Source organism: Mastomys coucha, unplaced genomic scaffold (genome assembly GCF_008632895.1).
Source record: "Mastomys coucha isolate ucsf_1 unplaced genomic scaffold, UCSF_Mcou_1 pScaffold14, whole genome shotgun sequence".
In the NCBI taxonomy this organism is placed as follows: Eukaryota; Metazoa; Chordata; class Mammalia; order Rodentia; family Muridae; genus Mastomys; species Mastomys coucha.
The window spans coordinates 3,196,772-3,211,234 of record NW_022196896.1 but is presented as its reverse complement, the minus strand read 5'-3'; the positions used below and the strand labels follow the sequence as shown (position 1 = coordinate 3,211,234).

General features: G+C 39.9%; 1 protein-coding gene and 1 pseudogene across 6 annotated transcripts in view; both read right to left on the bottom strand.

The window, feature by feature from the left end:
• Window positions 1-14,463, bottom strand: part of Orc3 (origin recognition complex subunit 3) — a 48,182-nt gene that overhangs the window by 8,564 nt on the left and 25,155 nt on the right. For 5 of the 6 annotated variants that reach the window (XM_031366403.1, XM_031366404.1, XM_031366407.1 and 2 more), the window contains 6 exons: window positions 13,332-13,465; window positions 12,840-12,903; window positions 11,041-11,157; window positions 10,162-10,241; window positions 2,858-2,991; window positions 910-989 (listed from right to left, as the gene is read on the bottom strand). In XM_031366403.1, coding sequence (XP_031222263.1) covers window positions 910-989; window positions 2,858-2,991; window positions 10,162-10,241; window positions 11,041-11,157; window positions 12,840-12,903; window positions 13,332-13,465 — 609 coding nt within the window. The remainder of the gene's footprint in view (window positions 1-909; window positions 990-2,857; window positions 2,992-10,161; window positions 10,242-11,040; window positions 11,158-12,839; window positions 12,904-13,331; window positions 13,466-14,463) is intronic. The other variant, XM_031366405.1, reaches the window with a different exon arrangement.
• On the bottom strand, window positions 5,904-7,289 carry LOC116087972 (annotated as a pseudogene).

Genomic DNA, 14,463 nt, shown 5'->3' with positions numbered 1-14,463 from the left:
AAAAAAAAAAAAAAAGAGAGAGAGAGAGAGAAATAAGTACATCATATTCCCATTTTTCCTTTACAGTTGTTTTCTTCCTTTAAGGCTTCAGAATTGTTTCTGCATTGCCTAGGATGACAGAGAGACAAAGAACAGAATGGACCTACCTCTAGGTGGAGACATGCTACTGTCTTCTCCCTTGAGGAGTCATTCAATGGAGGGCCTGACTGGAGGCTCCCCTGGTAAGGCTGGTTCATTTACCTTAAGACACTGCTTTTTCCTCCAGAAATTCAACACCTCATGTAGTTAGTAAAGAACCACCATGGGTCTGCAAGTCTTTCTGAGTACTGACTCAGGCATGATTACTCCTTTTTTTCTTTCTTCTTTTGCATACTGGCCAGAGCCTAAGTATGCTTTTTAGCTGTCCTAGTCCTCTGGACACGCAGCTGCCTGCTGCTCTGCTGCTGTGCCAGCCTCGCTTCCTCCCTCCTGGCAGCTCCCACAGGTACAGCTTGCCTGCTTTGTCTGGAGGGAGGCCTTAAAAGAAAATAACACCACCACCTAATAAAGTGCTGCCCTGCTTGTCTGGGCACTTGGTTAATTTTGTTCATTAACGAGACTAAGGACCCCAAAAAGGGACTTGGATTTCCCTGATATTTATCTAATGTCTCCACAGGAGTTACCCGAGATTTCCTATGACACTTTTTTCCTGCCTTCTAATTCTTTAATTAGCACAGAAAAGCAACCCCTTCCTGCATTTTAGATGGCATCAGTGTGTCTGAGGTTTTAGCTGGTCTGTCTGTATTGTTCCTGGTTGTAATGTAAGATATGAAATGTAATTTAAGATGACATTCTGGCAGAAGGAGTCGAGAGCACAAGTTAAAGCAAGGGACCCACCTCCAGTGCAGCGGGAAGGAGAAAGCTGCCTACCTTCTGAAGGTGGTACAGGTCTGTCTTCTGCAACCCCTTTGGCTGGGACCCACAAGCATCCTCTTCCTCTTTGTTATCTGCTGTGAATACAAAACCAATATACAACAGAGAATAGACCTTGGAAGTAGAATTTATACTTTTTTAAAAAACATGAGCAAGACTGCCAAATGATGCTCCTTCCAGAAGCTGAAGGCAATCCATATTACACTGTTTACATAGTAGTGAGATCTTCTCTGAGAACGTTTCTAGCCAAAAGAACAAAAGCCTATATAAAAAATCATGCAGACTTGAAGCTATTTCCCTTTGATTGTAAGCATGATTCTGATACACCTGCGCTCAGCCTTCCAATGTATTGCTTTTGCTTGGCTGTTTAGCATAAGGAAGGAGGTGCATAGAAGCTGAAAAAGTAATTCAAGGAAGAGAAGTCCCTAACTGATATGAATGTATGGCTTTAGGAGGTCGTGATACTCTCTGACTTGGGAACATGACAATGGTTTGGTTCAAATATGATACAAAAGTTAGCTAAAGAATATATATTAAAGAACCAGAAGATAATTCCTGATTTTAGAAAGTTATAACCTAAGGTTAGGATAACTACTAGCTAAATTCTTCCAATTGATTATAACACTCAGCCTGACTTAACCCTCTCCAATTTAATTCTAAATTAAAATATGTCAACAGTGCAAAGAGACCATAGGTGGCAAATAACCAAATATTTCTTCTTGTGAGAATTTTAAGTATACTTTGTTATTTAATAACAATTGGTTTTTTTTAAACCAAGAAATAAAAGACAAATCAGCAGGATGGTGGTTTTAATTCATAAAACATTCTATTTTTTTTATACTATTGTCAAACATTTTAATCTTCAGCCTTTCCATTTGAAAACTGATAATCACTTAATGCTAATTTATCACAGGATTTATTTGCTAGGTCACATTACAGAAACTCTAATTAAAACTATGGTATCTTGCCAGGCAGTGGTGGCACATGCCTTTAATCCCAGCACTTGGGAGGCAGAGGCAGGAGGATTTCTGAGTTCTAGGCCAGCCTAGTCTACAGAGTGAGTTCCAGGACAGCCAAGACTACACAGAGAAACCCTGTCTTGGAAAAAACAAACAAACAAACAAAAACAAAAACAAAAAAATCATGGTATCTTCAGTTTCTTTTTTTATAGAATTCCTGAGGTAATTTATATTCTTCTATATGTCCTTAAGAGTTGCTTCTCATTGGTGAGACTACAACTGTGAACTGATCTTATATACACTTACACACATACACACACACAAACAAGAGAAATTGGCTATAGTCTGGGTGCTGTACTGATAGCTGTAAACTATAAAGCAGTTTACTTTACTTCCCAGATTTCAGTTTCTGTAACTGGAATGATCTCAACTTCTAGTTTTTTAAACATTTTTACTTTTGTGAAATGGATTAGGGTCACTGCTGTGGTGCTAAAGGTCACCTCTCACACATAATTTAGAGGAAGCAAATTAGCACTGCTCACCTGCCTTAATCTGTAATTGAGCATTTGTCAGAGATTTCCACAAAGACAGCTTTCATAGCTAATGGAGTGTAAAGAAAAGGAATATCTGCCACAGGAATGATTCAAACAACCATTCCAAAGAAGGTATTTCCATGATGCCATGTCTAACTGTTGCTTATGAGTCAAGCCTCTTTCCTCACCCCCATCACAGCACCTCTAGATAAGGAAAGAGTACAGAATGGTCTGTCCAAAGAATGAGAACTGTCTATCGCCCATTCTCATCTCAAGAATAAAAATGTTCTTCCATTTGGTTTTCTACATTGTTTAAAATAAACCCAGAAGGGAAATAATTTGCCTGTTTGCATTTGTTAAGATGTTGCATTCAAAGACTGGTCTGCTGACTGATACTGAAGTTTTGATGCTATTCTGGTTAAAGGACTGTCAGTGGCAGGATGTTACACTTACCATCAAGGTTCTGAAACTGGGTCAGGAAATCCTTTATTTTCTGTGTTGTGTTGCCAAGCTGCTCTTCAGTAGAGGAATTCAAAACCTCAATACATTGCTGAAGTATGCTTATCAGTTCATCCTTTGCCAGCATTCTAGAAAAACAGTGACAGGAGATCTAGCAAAACTAGACAACTAGCACACCTAATACTCCTTCAACATATTGAATTTTTTATTCAGAAGATGAAATAAAATCTTCATTAGTAATTTTATCTTTTTAGGAGATTTTATTCAACATTTGTGACATTTAAAAGTATAGATTTCGCTTGGTGGTGGTGGTGCACGCTTTTAATCCCAGCACTTGGGAGGCAGAGGCAGGCAGATTTCTGAGTTCAAGGCCAGCCTGGTCTACAGAGTGAGTTCCAGGACAGCCAGGGCTATACAGAGAAACCCTGTCTTGAAAAACCAAAAAAAAAAAGTATAGATTTCTCGACAGTGTGCTTAGCTTGAGCAAGGATCCAAAGGTTTGTATTCACAACCTGGTTCTGAGAGTATAAGACAGAACAAGTTCATTACCCATTTCTGGTCTTTAGCATCCTTATTTCTAAGTGGAAACAAAACTTCGTGTTAATGGTTTTAAGAAAAAATAAAATTACTAGTCATATTTTCAAAAGACTTTTCTGCTGCTTTGTAAAAGAACATTCATGAAAAATCAAGCAGAAGACTACTGCAATTACCAAGGGAAAAAATAGCAATCTATACTAGATAAGAGAGGTTATCTGGTTCTTTTTTTTTTTTTTTCCAGACAGGGTTTCTCTGGGTATCCTTGGCTGTCCTGAACTCACTCCATAGACCAGACTGACCTCGAACTCAGAAATCAGCCTGCCTCTGCCCCCTCCCAAGTGCTGGGATTAAAGGCTTGCGCCACCACCACCCGGCTGGTTATGTGGTTCTTGATAAATCCCAAAGGCATCCCGAGTTCCTTTTGATTGGACAGTAAGGACAGAAACTACAGAAAGGGGGCAAGATCAGGATTTCAATTTCATCAGCTGTTGAGATCTATACTGTATATCCCACAAGACCTCAGAGAAACTGGGAGGGAGTGTGGAGGGAAGGGGAAACCCACAGAAGTCTTAGAAGCCATTAGAGAAGTAATAAACTGTCAAAGGCTGGGACCATAGAAAGAAACACAGAACAGTGAAGCTTAGGAACATGCAGGTCATGGTTAACTTAGATAACACCAGTCTAGATGATCAGGTACAAAAGCCTCATTGTAAATGTGCTTAAGACAAAATTCCTTTCTTTTATGTTTCTTTCACTAGCAAAAAAGGTGATAAAAACACAAACTCCTACCTTTTTATGTTGAGAGTTGATAAAAAGTCATTGTTAACCATTAGTTAAATGGACTACTTCAGTCCGGTTTTGGAATTCATTTGAGATCAATGTCTAAAGCTATCAATCTTTTCCACAAATAAAATTCTCTGAAAAATTTATTCCTTTTATTTTCTAAAATAGTATTTCTTATCATATGATTTCTTGTTGGATTATGATATTCTTGTGAGTACCCATATTCTTTTACTACAACAAAATACCAAAGCAAGGTACTTTTTAAAGCAAATAGGTTTCTTTAGCTTGTAGTTTTGAAGCATAAAAGTTCAAAATTGGATGGATAGTTTCATGAGTCGGTATCTGATGAAGGCACCCTTGGAGGTGGCATCAGAAAGGGCACTGGGAGGAAGATATCACATGGAAGCAAGAGAATGGGAGAGGGCAGTTTTACTGGGTAACAACTTATTTTCACAACAACTAACTTATAAGACCAACAGTAATTCTAAGAATATACCCTACTGGTTTGATTACTTGGTATATCTTAATTAACTTACATCTTAAGTTTCATAGCTTAATAAGCCAAAAGACCAAGTTTCTTTGAACTAAATCCAAGATAAAGTTCTATTGCTGATCAATTTGTCTTATTCACAGTCTTTGAGGAGAGGGCAGAAATCTATGATTGATACATCTCACATGGTGCCTGAAACCACTCCTCAAGAAATAGTGAGCCTCAAAATCTTTTAAATACAGCTTTCTGTCTGGTTTTATGCTAAGCCTATAAATGCCTATAGAGAATCTAACATGATGCACACTCTATACTAAGAAAGAAATGCCATTTTGGTAATAAGAGGCTCAGCTTCTGTATCAGTAAGTCTAACTAACATACAGTGGGTAGTTTATTTTTTAGGAAGTGTTCCACTATCATCTGAAATTTAAATGTAGAGTTAAGAAACTACACTTAAGATTGCAAAATTCTACTCTCTAGGAACTAACTTGAGGTGATTAAAAATACTCATCAGGTTACTTTTTAGAACTCAATGAAAGCTAAGCTTATGTGCTGGCTAGTTTTTATGTCAACTTGAAACAAGTTATCTAAGGTGAGGAAACCTCAGTTAAGAAAATGCCTCTATATGGTCTGGAGGTAGGCAGGCCTGTAGACCATTTTCTTAATCAGTGATTGCTGTGGGAGGACCCAGGCCACTTGTAGTGGTACCCTAGCCTGAAGCTCCTGTCTTGGTTTTACAAGAAAGCAGGTTGAACATGTCATGAGGAATAAATCCATAAGCATTCTTGGCCAAAGAATCACCTTCTGTTTCTAGCCTCCTGCCCAGTTTTTCTTGCCTTGTCTTCCCTCAGTAGACTGTGACTTGGAATATGCAAGCCAAACAAGCTCTTTCCTCCCCAAGTTACTTTTGGTAAGGGTGTGTTTCGTCCCAGTGATAGTAACCCTAACTCAGACACTACTTAAGTCACCAGCCTCCATCAGAGCCAGTGAAATGGCTCCACAGTTAAGGCACTTAAGGTTATAAAGATCCCTGAAAACTCACATGGTAGGAGGAGAAAACTACCCAGAAAGGCATCCTCTGACTTCCACATACATGCCCCCACCCCTAGGTGCTCACTCTCAAAGTAAATAAATGCAAACAAGAAATTAAGCACCAAATTCAGAACTAGAATTCCACATTGAGAGTAGAATCCATGACAGCTTCAATGTATAAGTTTTTTTTGTTTTGTTTTGTTTTTTTTTAACAATTAAGTCAATTTATTCAAACAGTTGACTTAGGCATCTGCAATGGTGACTTCAACCTCGACTCCTGGCTCAATACTGATGGAAGTAATCTGCTTAACAATCTCAGAAGGACTATGTAGACCAATGAGTCGCTTGTGGATCCTCATCTGGAACCGATCCCACGTCTTAGAACCTTCACCACAAGGTGTTTTTCTGGTAGTGATTCTCAATGTCTTGGTAGGCATGCGGACCGGTCCCTTCACTTTTAGATTCTTTTCCTTTGCGCCTCTGATCAAGTCCGCACAAACCTTCTCCAGCGACTTCACGTTGCGGCTGGTGAGCGTGATTCGAATTCGGTGAATCGCCACTTCGGGCTCCACGGGCGTCTTTCCGGTATCTTTAAATGCCATGGCTGAGGGACCGACTTATTCCTCAGCAGGAGCAAACAGCGGTAAGTCAGGACGGAGCAACCTTGATAGAGCTCCGCGACACGTACCACCAGGTCTCAGAAAGGGCATAAGTTTGTTTTTGCAATAAGCTCATAACAATGCACTTAGGACATGTAGATTAAACAAGGTTTCATTTTTCTGTCTGTACTATGTGCTGAGATAATCAGGGTGAGTGAGTGTTGGAGTCCACAGAAGCTATTACTCCTGGCTCATTTTGAAGCCATTTAGAACCTCTGAACATGGAAGACATACCTAAATGCGATACATTTCTTTTCTGTTTGGAATGAAAAAGATAATATGCTAGACTTTGAAGATTTACATTTAACCTCCTATTCTGCCATTTAGGAAAAACTGTTTTTCACACTTTATGCAAACAAAAACTGTCTCTGAAGTTTTGTACATGCCTATTGTGTCTACAGGAGGAGAGACATTTACTTGGAAGCTGCGAGCTTCTCCATCACTTCTCTGGTGGTGGCCGCACTTTTACCCGTCCTTGTTAGGACTGCTATGTCCTTCCTCAGTGCTGCTGAGCTCAACTTAATAAAAAGATGAAAACTATACTTGGTATTTATTGGTTTTGCTTTATTTATAGCCTCTGACTTCCACTTTAGATCTTGGCAAATAAAAGCTGAAGGTATAAACAACTTTTAGTCAGATCTGAACTATGATCCTCCTAGCAATGAAGCGATCTCATGCAAGTCACTTAGTCCCTATCCAAACTTCAGATTCCCCAGGGAGAATACAGCTAACTGACCTACCGGAAAGGAATATTGCTCTGGACTGCAAAATGTGCTCAGGGTGTCTAAGGCAGTACTGACACACAGCAAGCCTTCAATAAAAGGTAGCTACTATTATCAACATTACTTCTATAATCTAGGTACTACACCCTACTGGACTGACATTTATGGGCCCTAACCGGATCCTGAGTTTAGTAAACCCAGGAATTTTATGAGTAAATTCTTTCCAGATATATGAATTTATAAATTTGGGAATACAGAAAAAGAAAGGGGGGCTGGAGAGACAGCTTAGTGGTTAAGAGCACTGACTGCTCTTCTGGAGGTCCTGAGTTCAAATCCCAGCAACCACACAGTGGCTCACAACCACCTGTAATGAGATCTGATGCCCTCTTCTGGTGCGTCTGAAGACAGCTACAGTGTGCTTACATATAATAATAAATAAATCTTTAAAAAAAGGAAGAGCCGGGCGGTGGTGGCACACACCTTTAATCCCAGCACTTGGGAGGTAGAGGCAGGTGGATTTCTGAGTTCGAGGCCAGCCTGGTCTACAGAGTTCCAGGACAGCAAGGGCTACACAGAGAAACCCTGTCTCAAAACAAACAAACAAACAAACAAACAAAAGACGAAGAAGAAAAGGGTAACAGATTCTAGTAACAAAATTTTAACATAAGGAATGGATCAGCTGCAGTCCTGGATATGACTCTCGGGGTAAAGGGGCTTACTCCCTGACAAAACAAGCTTACCTGAGTGCCATCCTGGACTAAACAAGCTTACCCGAGTGCCATCCTGGACTAGCAAAGTTTCAGAACTCTTCTCTTTTAAAGTTTATAAACACACAAAAACAATTTAATGACATTTAAGAAAATGGGGGGAAAAAAGTATTGCTGAGCACGGTGTCATACACCTTTAACGCCAGCACTTGGGGGAGGAACCACAGTGTTTCAGGGCTAGCCTCGTCTATCTGGCTAGGCCAGCCAGGAATACAAAGTGAGGCCCTGTTTCAAAAGCACATGGCAGACCTAGGCGCTGGCCCGTGTGCCAAGTGCACTGCCACTCTCTCTCCTCTGCCTAGGGCCTAGCATGTGCTCCCGGCTACTGCTGGAGCACCTACTGTGCTTCCTCCTCTCCCTAGCTTGAGGATGATGTATTAACCCTCTGGAACTGTAAACAAGCCCCCACATAAAGGCTTTATCTCACAAGAGTTGCCATGGACTTGGTATTTCTTCACAGCAACAGAACAGTGAGTAAGACGATGCACAGGAGTGCATGGGGAGAAGTACCCACGTGTATGCACGCAGGCGCAGGGATGACAGCGGGGGTCCTCTCTATTGCTCCACGCCTTTTTAAAAGTCTATATTACTTAGGTATGTATTTGTGTTAGTGCACATGAGTATGTACATGAATGTTACAACACGTGTGGAGCCCACAGGACAACTTGTGAATGTCAGGTCTCTCCTTTACGCAGTTCTCAATGACTTGCTCAAGCTAAGATGTTTGTGGAGCCGACACAAAAGCCAGCCCTCCACCTTAGTTTTGGAGACGGGGTCTCGCACTGAACCAAAACCTGAGGTTTTGGGCTAGGCTAGCTCACCAGTGAGCTTCCAGCCACAATGAGGTCTGAACCCAGGTCCTGTACTAGAACAGCAAGCACTGAAGCACCCGTTCTAGTCCCTAACTTTGTTAGCTTTTAATCACTTGGGGAAACTGAGTCTGTTTGGAAAGTGAAAGTTAAGAGACTGGCAAGACCTTCCTTCTGAGTCCAGCAGCACCCGAACCTTGGAGGCCTGCACCAACAAGGCTAAGAGAGCCAAAACTACAACAAAGGCTGTGGCCTTCCTTAAAGGGGACTCCTTTGGTAAGTTGTTTGTCCTCATGAACAGAAGCCATGGAACCTCCAAAGATGGGGCTCCAGCCAGCCTATGGCCCCTAGAGAGGAGAGTCAGTGGAAACGGGCGTGTCTCAGATGGTCAACAGGTATTTACAAGGTGGTGACCCATTCTTACAGAGAGAACTAAAGGAGACTAATGACTTTAAAAATAAAGGCTACATATGTGGATACCTACAGGGTCTTAAAATGCAATAGGAAAGTACAACCAAAACCATTAAACAATTTTGCAAGGTTTATGGCATATGTGAAGTTTCAGAATGTTACTGAGTTCACTTGTTGAAGATTAATTTCTATTTTCCAGGAAATACTGAAAGTGAGAACCAGGAGAGTAAACCAGTTGAGTACTTTCACTTTCTCTTCACAAGATACCCCAAAATTAAATTCAGATAGGAATCTATGCCAAGCAATCAAAACCTTTCTTGAACACTCCCTACATCTCTTTCATCCTGTTCATTCGTGATTGCTGTCTTCCAGATTCCAATCCCTAAATCCTTATAAAGGTAACTAAGGAGTACCAACCCTTGACTCCATGGCATGATGGCCGCCTTCTACCACAGCAGACAGGTGACTTACCTCAAGTAACACTATGCATCCCCACTTTCCCTTACTGTGAATCTTAAAGTGCTCTCATTGTTTCTATCTGCCTCCAAAGCAGGTAAGATCAGTTGTTAACCTATAGCACAGAAAAATTGGGTCCTAGATCCCTGAGAAGAAAATGTTAAAAAAAACCAAGAGTGCAAAGCAGACACATTCAAGGAATAAAGGCAAACGAAAGGTTTCAGAGCTGGGTATGCACTAAAGAGCCAAATTAAAAGGAAACAGGAAAAAGACGGGGGGGGTGGGGGGAGCAGGGCTTTAAAAACTGAAGTCTTTACAATGAACTAGTTTTGGTTACATTTGGCCCAAAATCAATAGATTAAGATGTTTTCTAATAACAACATAAGAGCAACTTCAGGGCCAAGTGTAATGCACACTATGCTGGTGAGCTGTCAGGTGCTCTGTGAGCTGAGAAGGTGCACCGGAAGCAGAGTGCACTAAGAAACAGATGGTCGTTACAGTAACACCACTAGACACTGCACACATCCATTCAAAAGGTGTTCAGACACTGTCACATGCAGGCTCATAGAAGCCTTCACAGACAGGCGCCCTGCAGGCTTAAAGCAGACACACAGAATCTGCAACAGCATAGGTACCTGAGTAGCTGCAAGGCTGACGCGTACTCCTCTGAATCCCAGATCTTCTTTTCTAAGCATGTGCAATGCAGCTCCCTAATCTAGAAACACAGGATATGATTATGAGGAATAAAAACCACATGCCAAGTTTATAGCCTACTAGTTATGCAAAATCATCCTGTTGATGCTATTAATAAAAAAATCATCAAATTTCAAGAGGCTTCTTGACATATATTGGCTCAGACACTACAGAAATATAATTTACATGAAAGTCAAATTGTATTGGGAGTATCCAACACCACTAAGTCATAAAGTATCATTAGAGATGAATAAGAGGCTGATTGGAGGTTTAAAAGCTAAGTTAGCAGAACCTCACAAAGGCCACTGTTCTAGTCAATCTCTAAACTCTGATCTAAAGATCTGGAGATTAATTATTCTTCCATTCACAGGCATCCTACACAGGGCTCATAGGTTTGGGGTACAATAAAAAGGACATCTCAGCATAGTTTTGCAAAGAGTAGAAATACTATGTTTGTTTTAACTCTCAGTACAATGCAAAGTTAACCACCAAATACTTTCAAACAGTTTCCACCTCCCAGGTCCCCAGGGGTAGAGAACTAGCTCTCCCTATGCACAGAACAGACAGAGTGCCTAATTAGCAAGGCTATACACTACAGCACAAGTACAGAGGAAACAATCCACTGGGACTCACATGGCTATTTCCAGCTCTAACTTTCAGAACAAAACCATTTTCTATTATTAGTAATGTGAACAGCTGGAATAGATTGTTTTCTTATTATATGAGCTGACTTCATTTCAAAGTCTGGTGCCTGAGTAATAGAGAAATCAGAACAGTATTATTCTTACTTTGTTGACTCCCAGTGAGGAAATTTTACTTACCTGTCGACCCAGTGGGTACTTGGGAAGAGAAGAGGTAAAATTATGAAGACATCTCAAAACAAGGAAGTAATTGATGTGGTAAACATGCAGGTCTTCCAACAATGATTGAGTTTTCTCCTAAAAAACACAGAATAGTAATATGCATGGTAGTAAAATAGAATTTAAAAATTACTTTATGGATACATACTCTCTAGGAAACAGTTGAGTATTTAGAACTACAAGTTACTTTTCTTAATTCATAAAAATATGACACATCAAATTTAGGACACAGTCTAGCCAATTGCTTAGTATCAAATCTAGCTGTATTTTACACACATCAGAACTGACATTGTGCATAGTTCTACCGGAGGACCCAGCTATACCACTCCTGGGCATATACCCAGAAGATGTTCCAACATGTAATGAGGACGCATGCTCCCCCATGTTCATAGTAGCCTTATTTATAATAGTCAGAAACTGGAAACAACCCAGATGTCCCTCAACAGAGGAATGGATACAGAAAACGAGGTACATTTACATAATGGAGTACTACTCAGCTATTAAAAATGAATTTATGAAATTCTTAGGGAAATGGATGGATCTGGAGAATATCATCCTGAGTGAGATAACACAATCACAAAAGAACACACATGGTATGTACTCTCTGATAAGTGGTTATTAACCCAGAAGTTCGGAATACAGGCAGAACAACCCACAAAGAAACTCAAGAAAAAGGAAGACCAAAACGTGGACACTTCATTCCTTCTTAAAAGGGGGAACAGAAATACCCACAGAAGGAGTTGCAGAGACTAACTATGGAGTAGAGACTGAAGGAAGGACAAGCCAGCCTGATATAGCTATCTCCTGAGAGGCTCTAACAGTACCTGACTAATACAGATGTAGAGGCTCACAGCTATCCATTGAACTGAGTACAGGGTCCCCAGTGAAGGACTTAGAGAAAGGACCAATGGAGCTGAAGGGTTTGCAGCCCCCTAGGACGAACAACAATATGAACTAACTAGTACCCTCAGAGCTCCTAGGGACTCAACCACCAACCAAGGAGTATACATGGTAGAAATGATTATTTTGGCAGCATGTGTATAGTAGAGGATTGCAAAGTCGATCATCAATGGGAGGAGAGGCCCTTGGCCCTGTGAAGATTCTGTGCCCCAGTGTAGGGGAATGCCAGGGCCAATAAGTGGGAGAGGGTAGGGTGGCAAGCAGGGGGAAGGGGGAGCCAACAGGGGTTTGTTCTTGTTTTTGTTTGTTCATTTGTTCCTGGGAGGGGAAACTGGGAAAAGAAAAATCGTATGACATGTAAATAAAGAAAATATCTAATTAAAAAAAAAGAATAGAAGAAAAGGTAAACATTAAATAAACAAACAAAAAAAAGAACTGACATTGTAATTTAGTATTGGTGTTAGATTAGTAATAAATAATAAATCTTCAAAAAAAATCAATTCTAGCCACTCACCAGTAAGTGGTTATGCTACCTAGTTTATCTATGCCTTTATTTATAACAATACATATACATATTTATATACATGTATATATATATATAAATCAATATAGCTCTTGGTTGATATAAAAGTGCTTCAAAAATAGAACATCAGAGACTTTTTTTTCTTGATTAAAAAAGCCGTACCTTTTAAACAAGGCTTTGTCATGTTAGTTATCATGGAGGAGTACCCCATCCTCCAAGTATTATGACATACAGATATTTTTTATGAAATTAATGAATGAAATTAATGAATGCTTTATTAATGCATATTCTTTTGCATGGAATTAAGAAAAAGTCAGTAGGATACCCACATTCCTACCTTTAAAAAAGTCTCATTCGTCAACAGTGCAACTTGCTTTTCCAAAGGTTGATTTTCCACATACCTAAAATTTTTAGTATCCCAAAAAGAAAAGAGGAATGATAGCAATTTATGTAGTTGAATGGCATGTTAGAAAAATTAACTAACTAGATTGGTTTCCTTTTTTTTTTCATTTCTTTTCAAAAATTAATTTAAGATATCAGATCTTGATTATTTATGAAGTCATTAAGGCCATAGAACCCCAGAAATAGGAACAGTTTTTTCTCAAAGATAACTCTGGAGAACTTGCAAATTATATAAAATATTAGTAAAAATATTTATGTCAAAATTTTGAATCCAGCAAAGAAATTCTATCCTTAAAAGCAGCATGGTTCTATACTGCAAAATGAACGGCTTATTACTTCATCCTAACTTCGGAAACAAGTGAAGCCACAAGTCTTTACTTCATTCTAGTCTCTAGAACAAGACACATTAAGTAACCTTGTCTCTTACCTCCTAAAGGAAGGGAGGCGCCGAATGCTTTCACACTGGCTAACTGAGAAGGCATTCACTCTTTTCTTGGCTTCTGAGAGGTCACAGCACAGAACACTTAGGGGCTGGGAATAAAAATGCTCTAGCAGAGAAAGCTGAAAGAAATATGAAGGTCTTTACTATAGTGTGGCAGTAAACGTTTTACTCCTCCCCTGCTGAATTTCAGGCCTTTGTATTTTTGTTGTTGACTGGTTGGGGTTTTTTTGTTGTTGTGTTTTTGTTTTTGTTTTTCAAGAAAGGGTTTTAGCTCTGGCTGTCCTAGAACTCACAGGATAGGCCAGGCTGGCCTTCAAACTCAGAGATCTGAATGCCACTACCTCCTGAGTACTGGGAGTAAAGGTGTGTGCCACCAACACCTGTCCTTAAGACTATTTTTTGAGAGCTAGCCTTAGCTGAAGAGATGGTTCAGCAAGGAGGGGCTCTTGTTACTATTAAAGATGACCAGGTTTGGTTCTCAGCAACCAGAAGGCAGCTACCAAGTCTTGTAACTTCAGCGCCACAGAACCCAATACTCTCTTCTGCCCTTTAAGGCACTGCACATGTGGGGAACAAGCATACTCATAGAAAATATAGCCATATACATAAAACAAAAATAAATATTTAAATAATTATGTCACAATAACATTGCAGCAGTACTTATACAACTTTAATATTTTCTAGGCTACAGTTCTATGGACCAGGTCAGAAAAAGTAATTCCAGGAATATATACTAAAAGGAAAAAACATTAATGGATACATACGACCTAAAGATCTAATAAATGCCTTCACCCCAAATTACTATAGTACCAGATCTACCTGTTCAGATGCACAGAATGCTGCAGCAGTAGGAACTGTACCCACTGATAAGAGTAACAAAGGTCTGTTCCTTCAAATTCAGCTTTGTCCCATTCGAGAAAGAACTGGTACACTGACTACCAAAGTACTCACACACTAGATCACTGTCATAGTATAATCTATGAGATGAAATACAGTTTCTCAAGGCTGGCTGTTTTTTCAGATCACCTGTATCCCTCATTTTTCTAATAAATACGATAATCAAAAGCAGCTTAGAAAAGAAAGGGTTTATTTGGCTACGCATCTCAACCTCGGACCA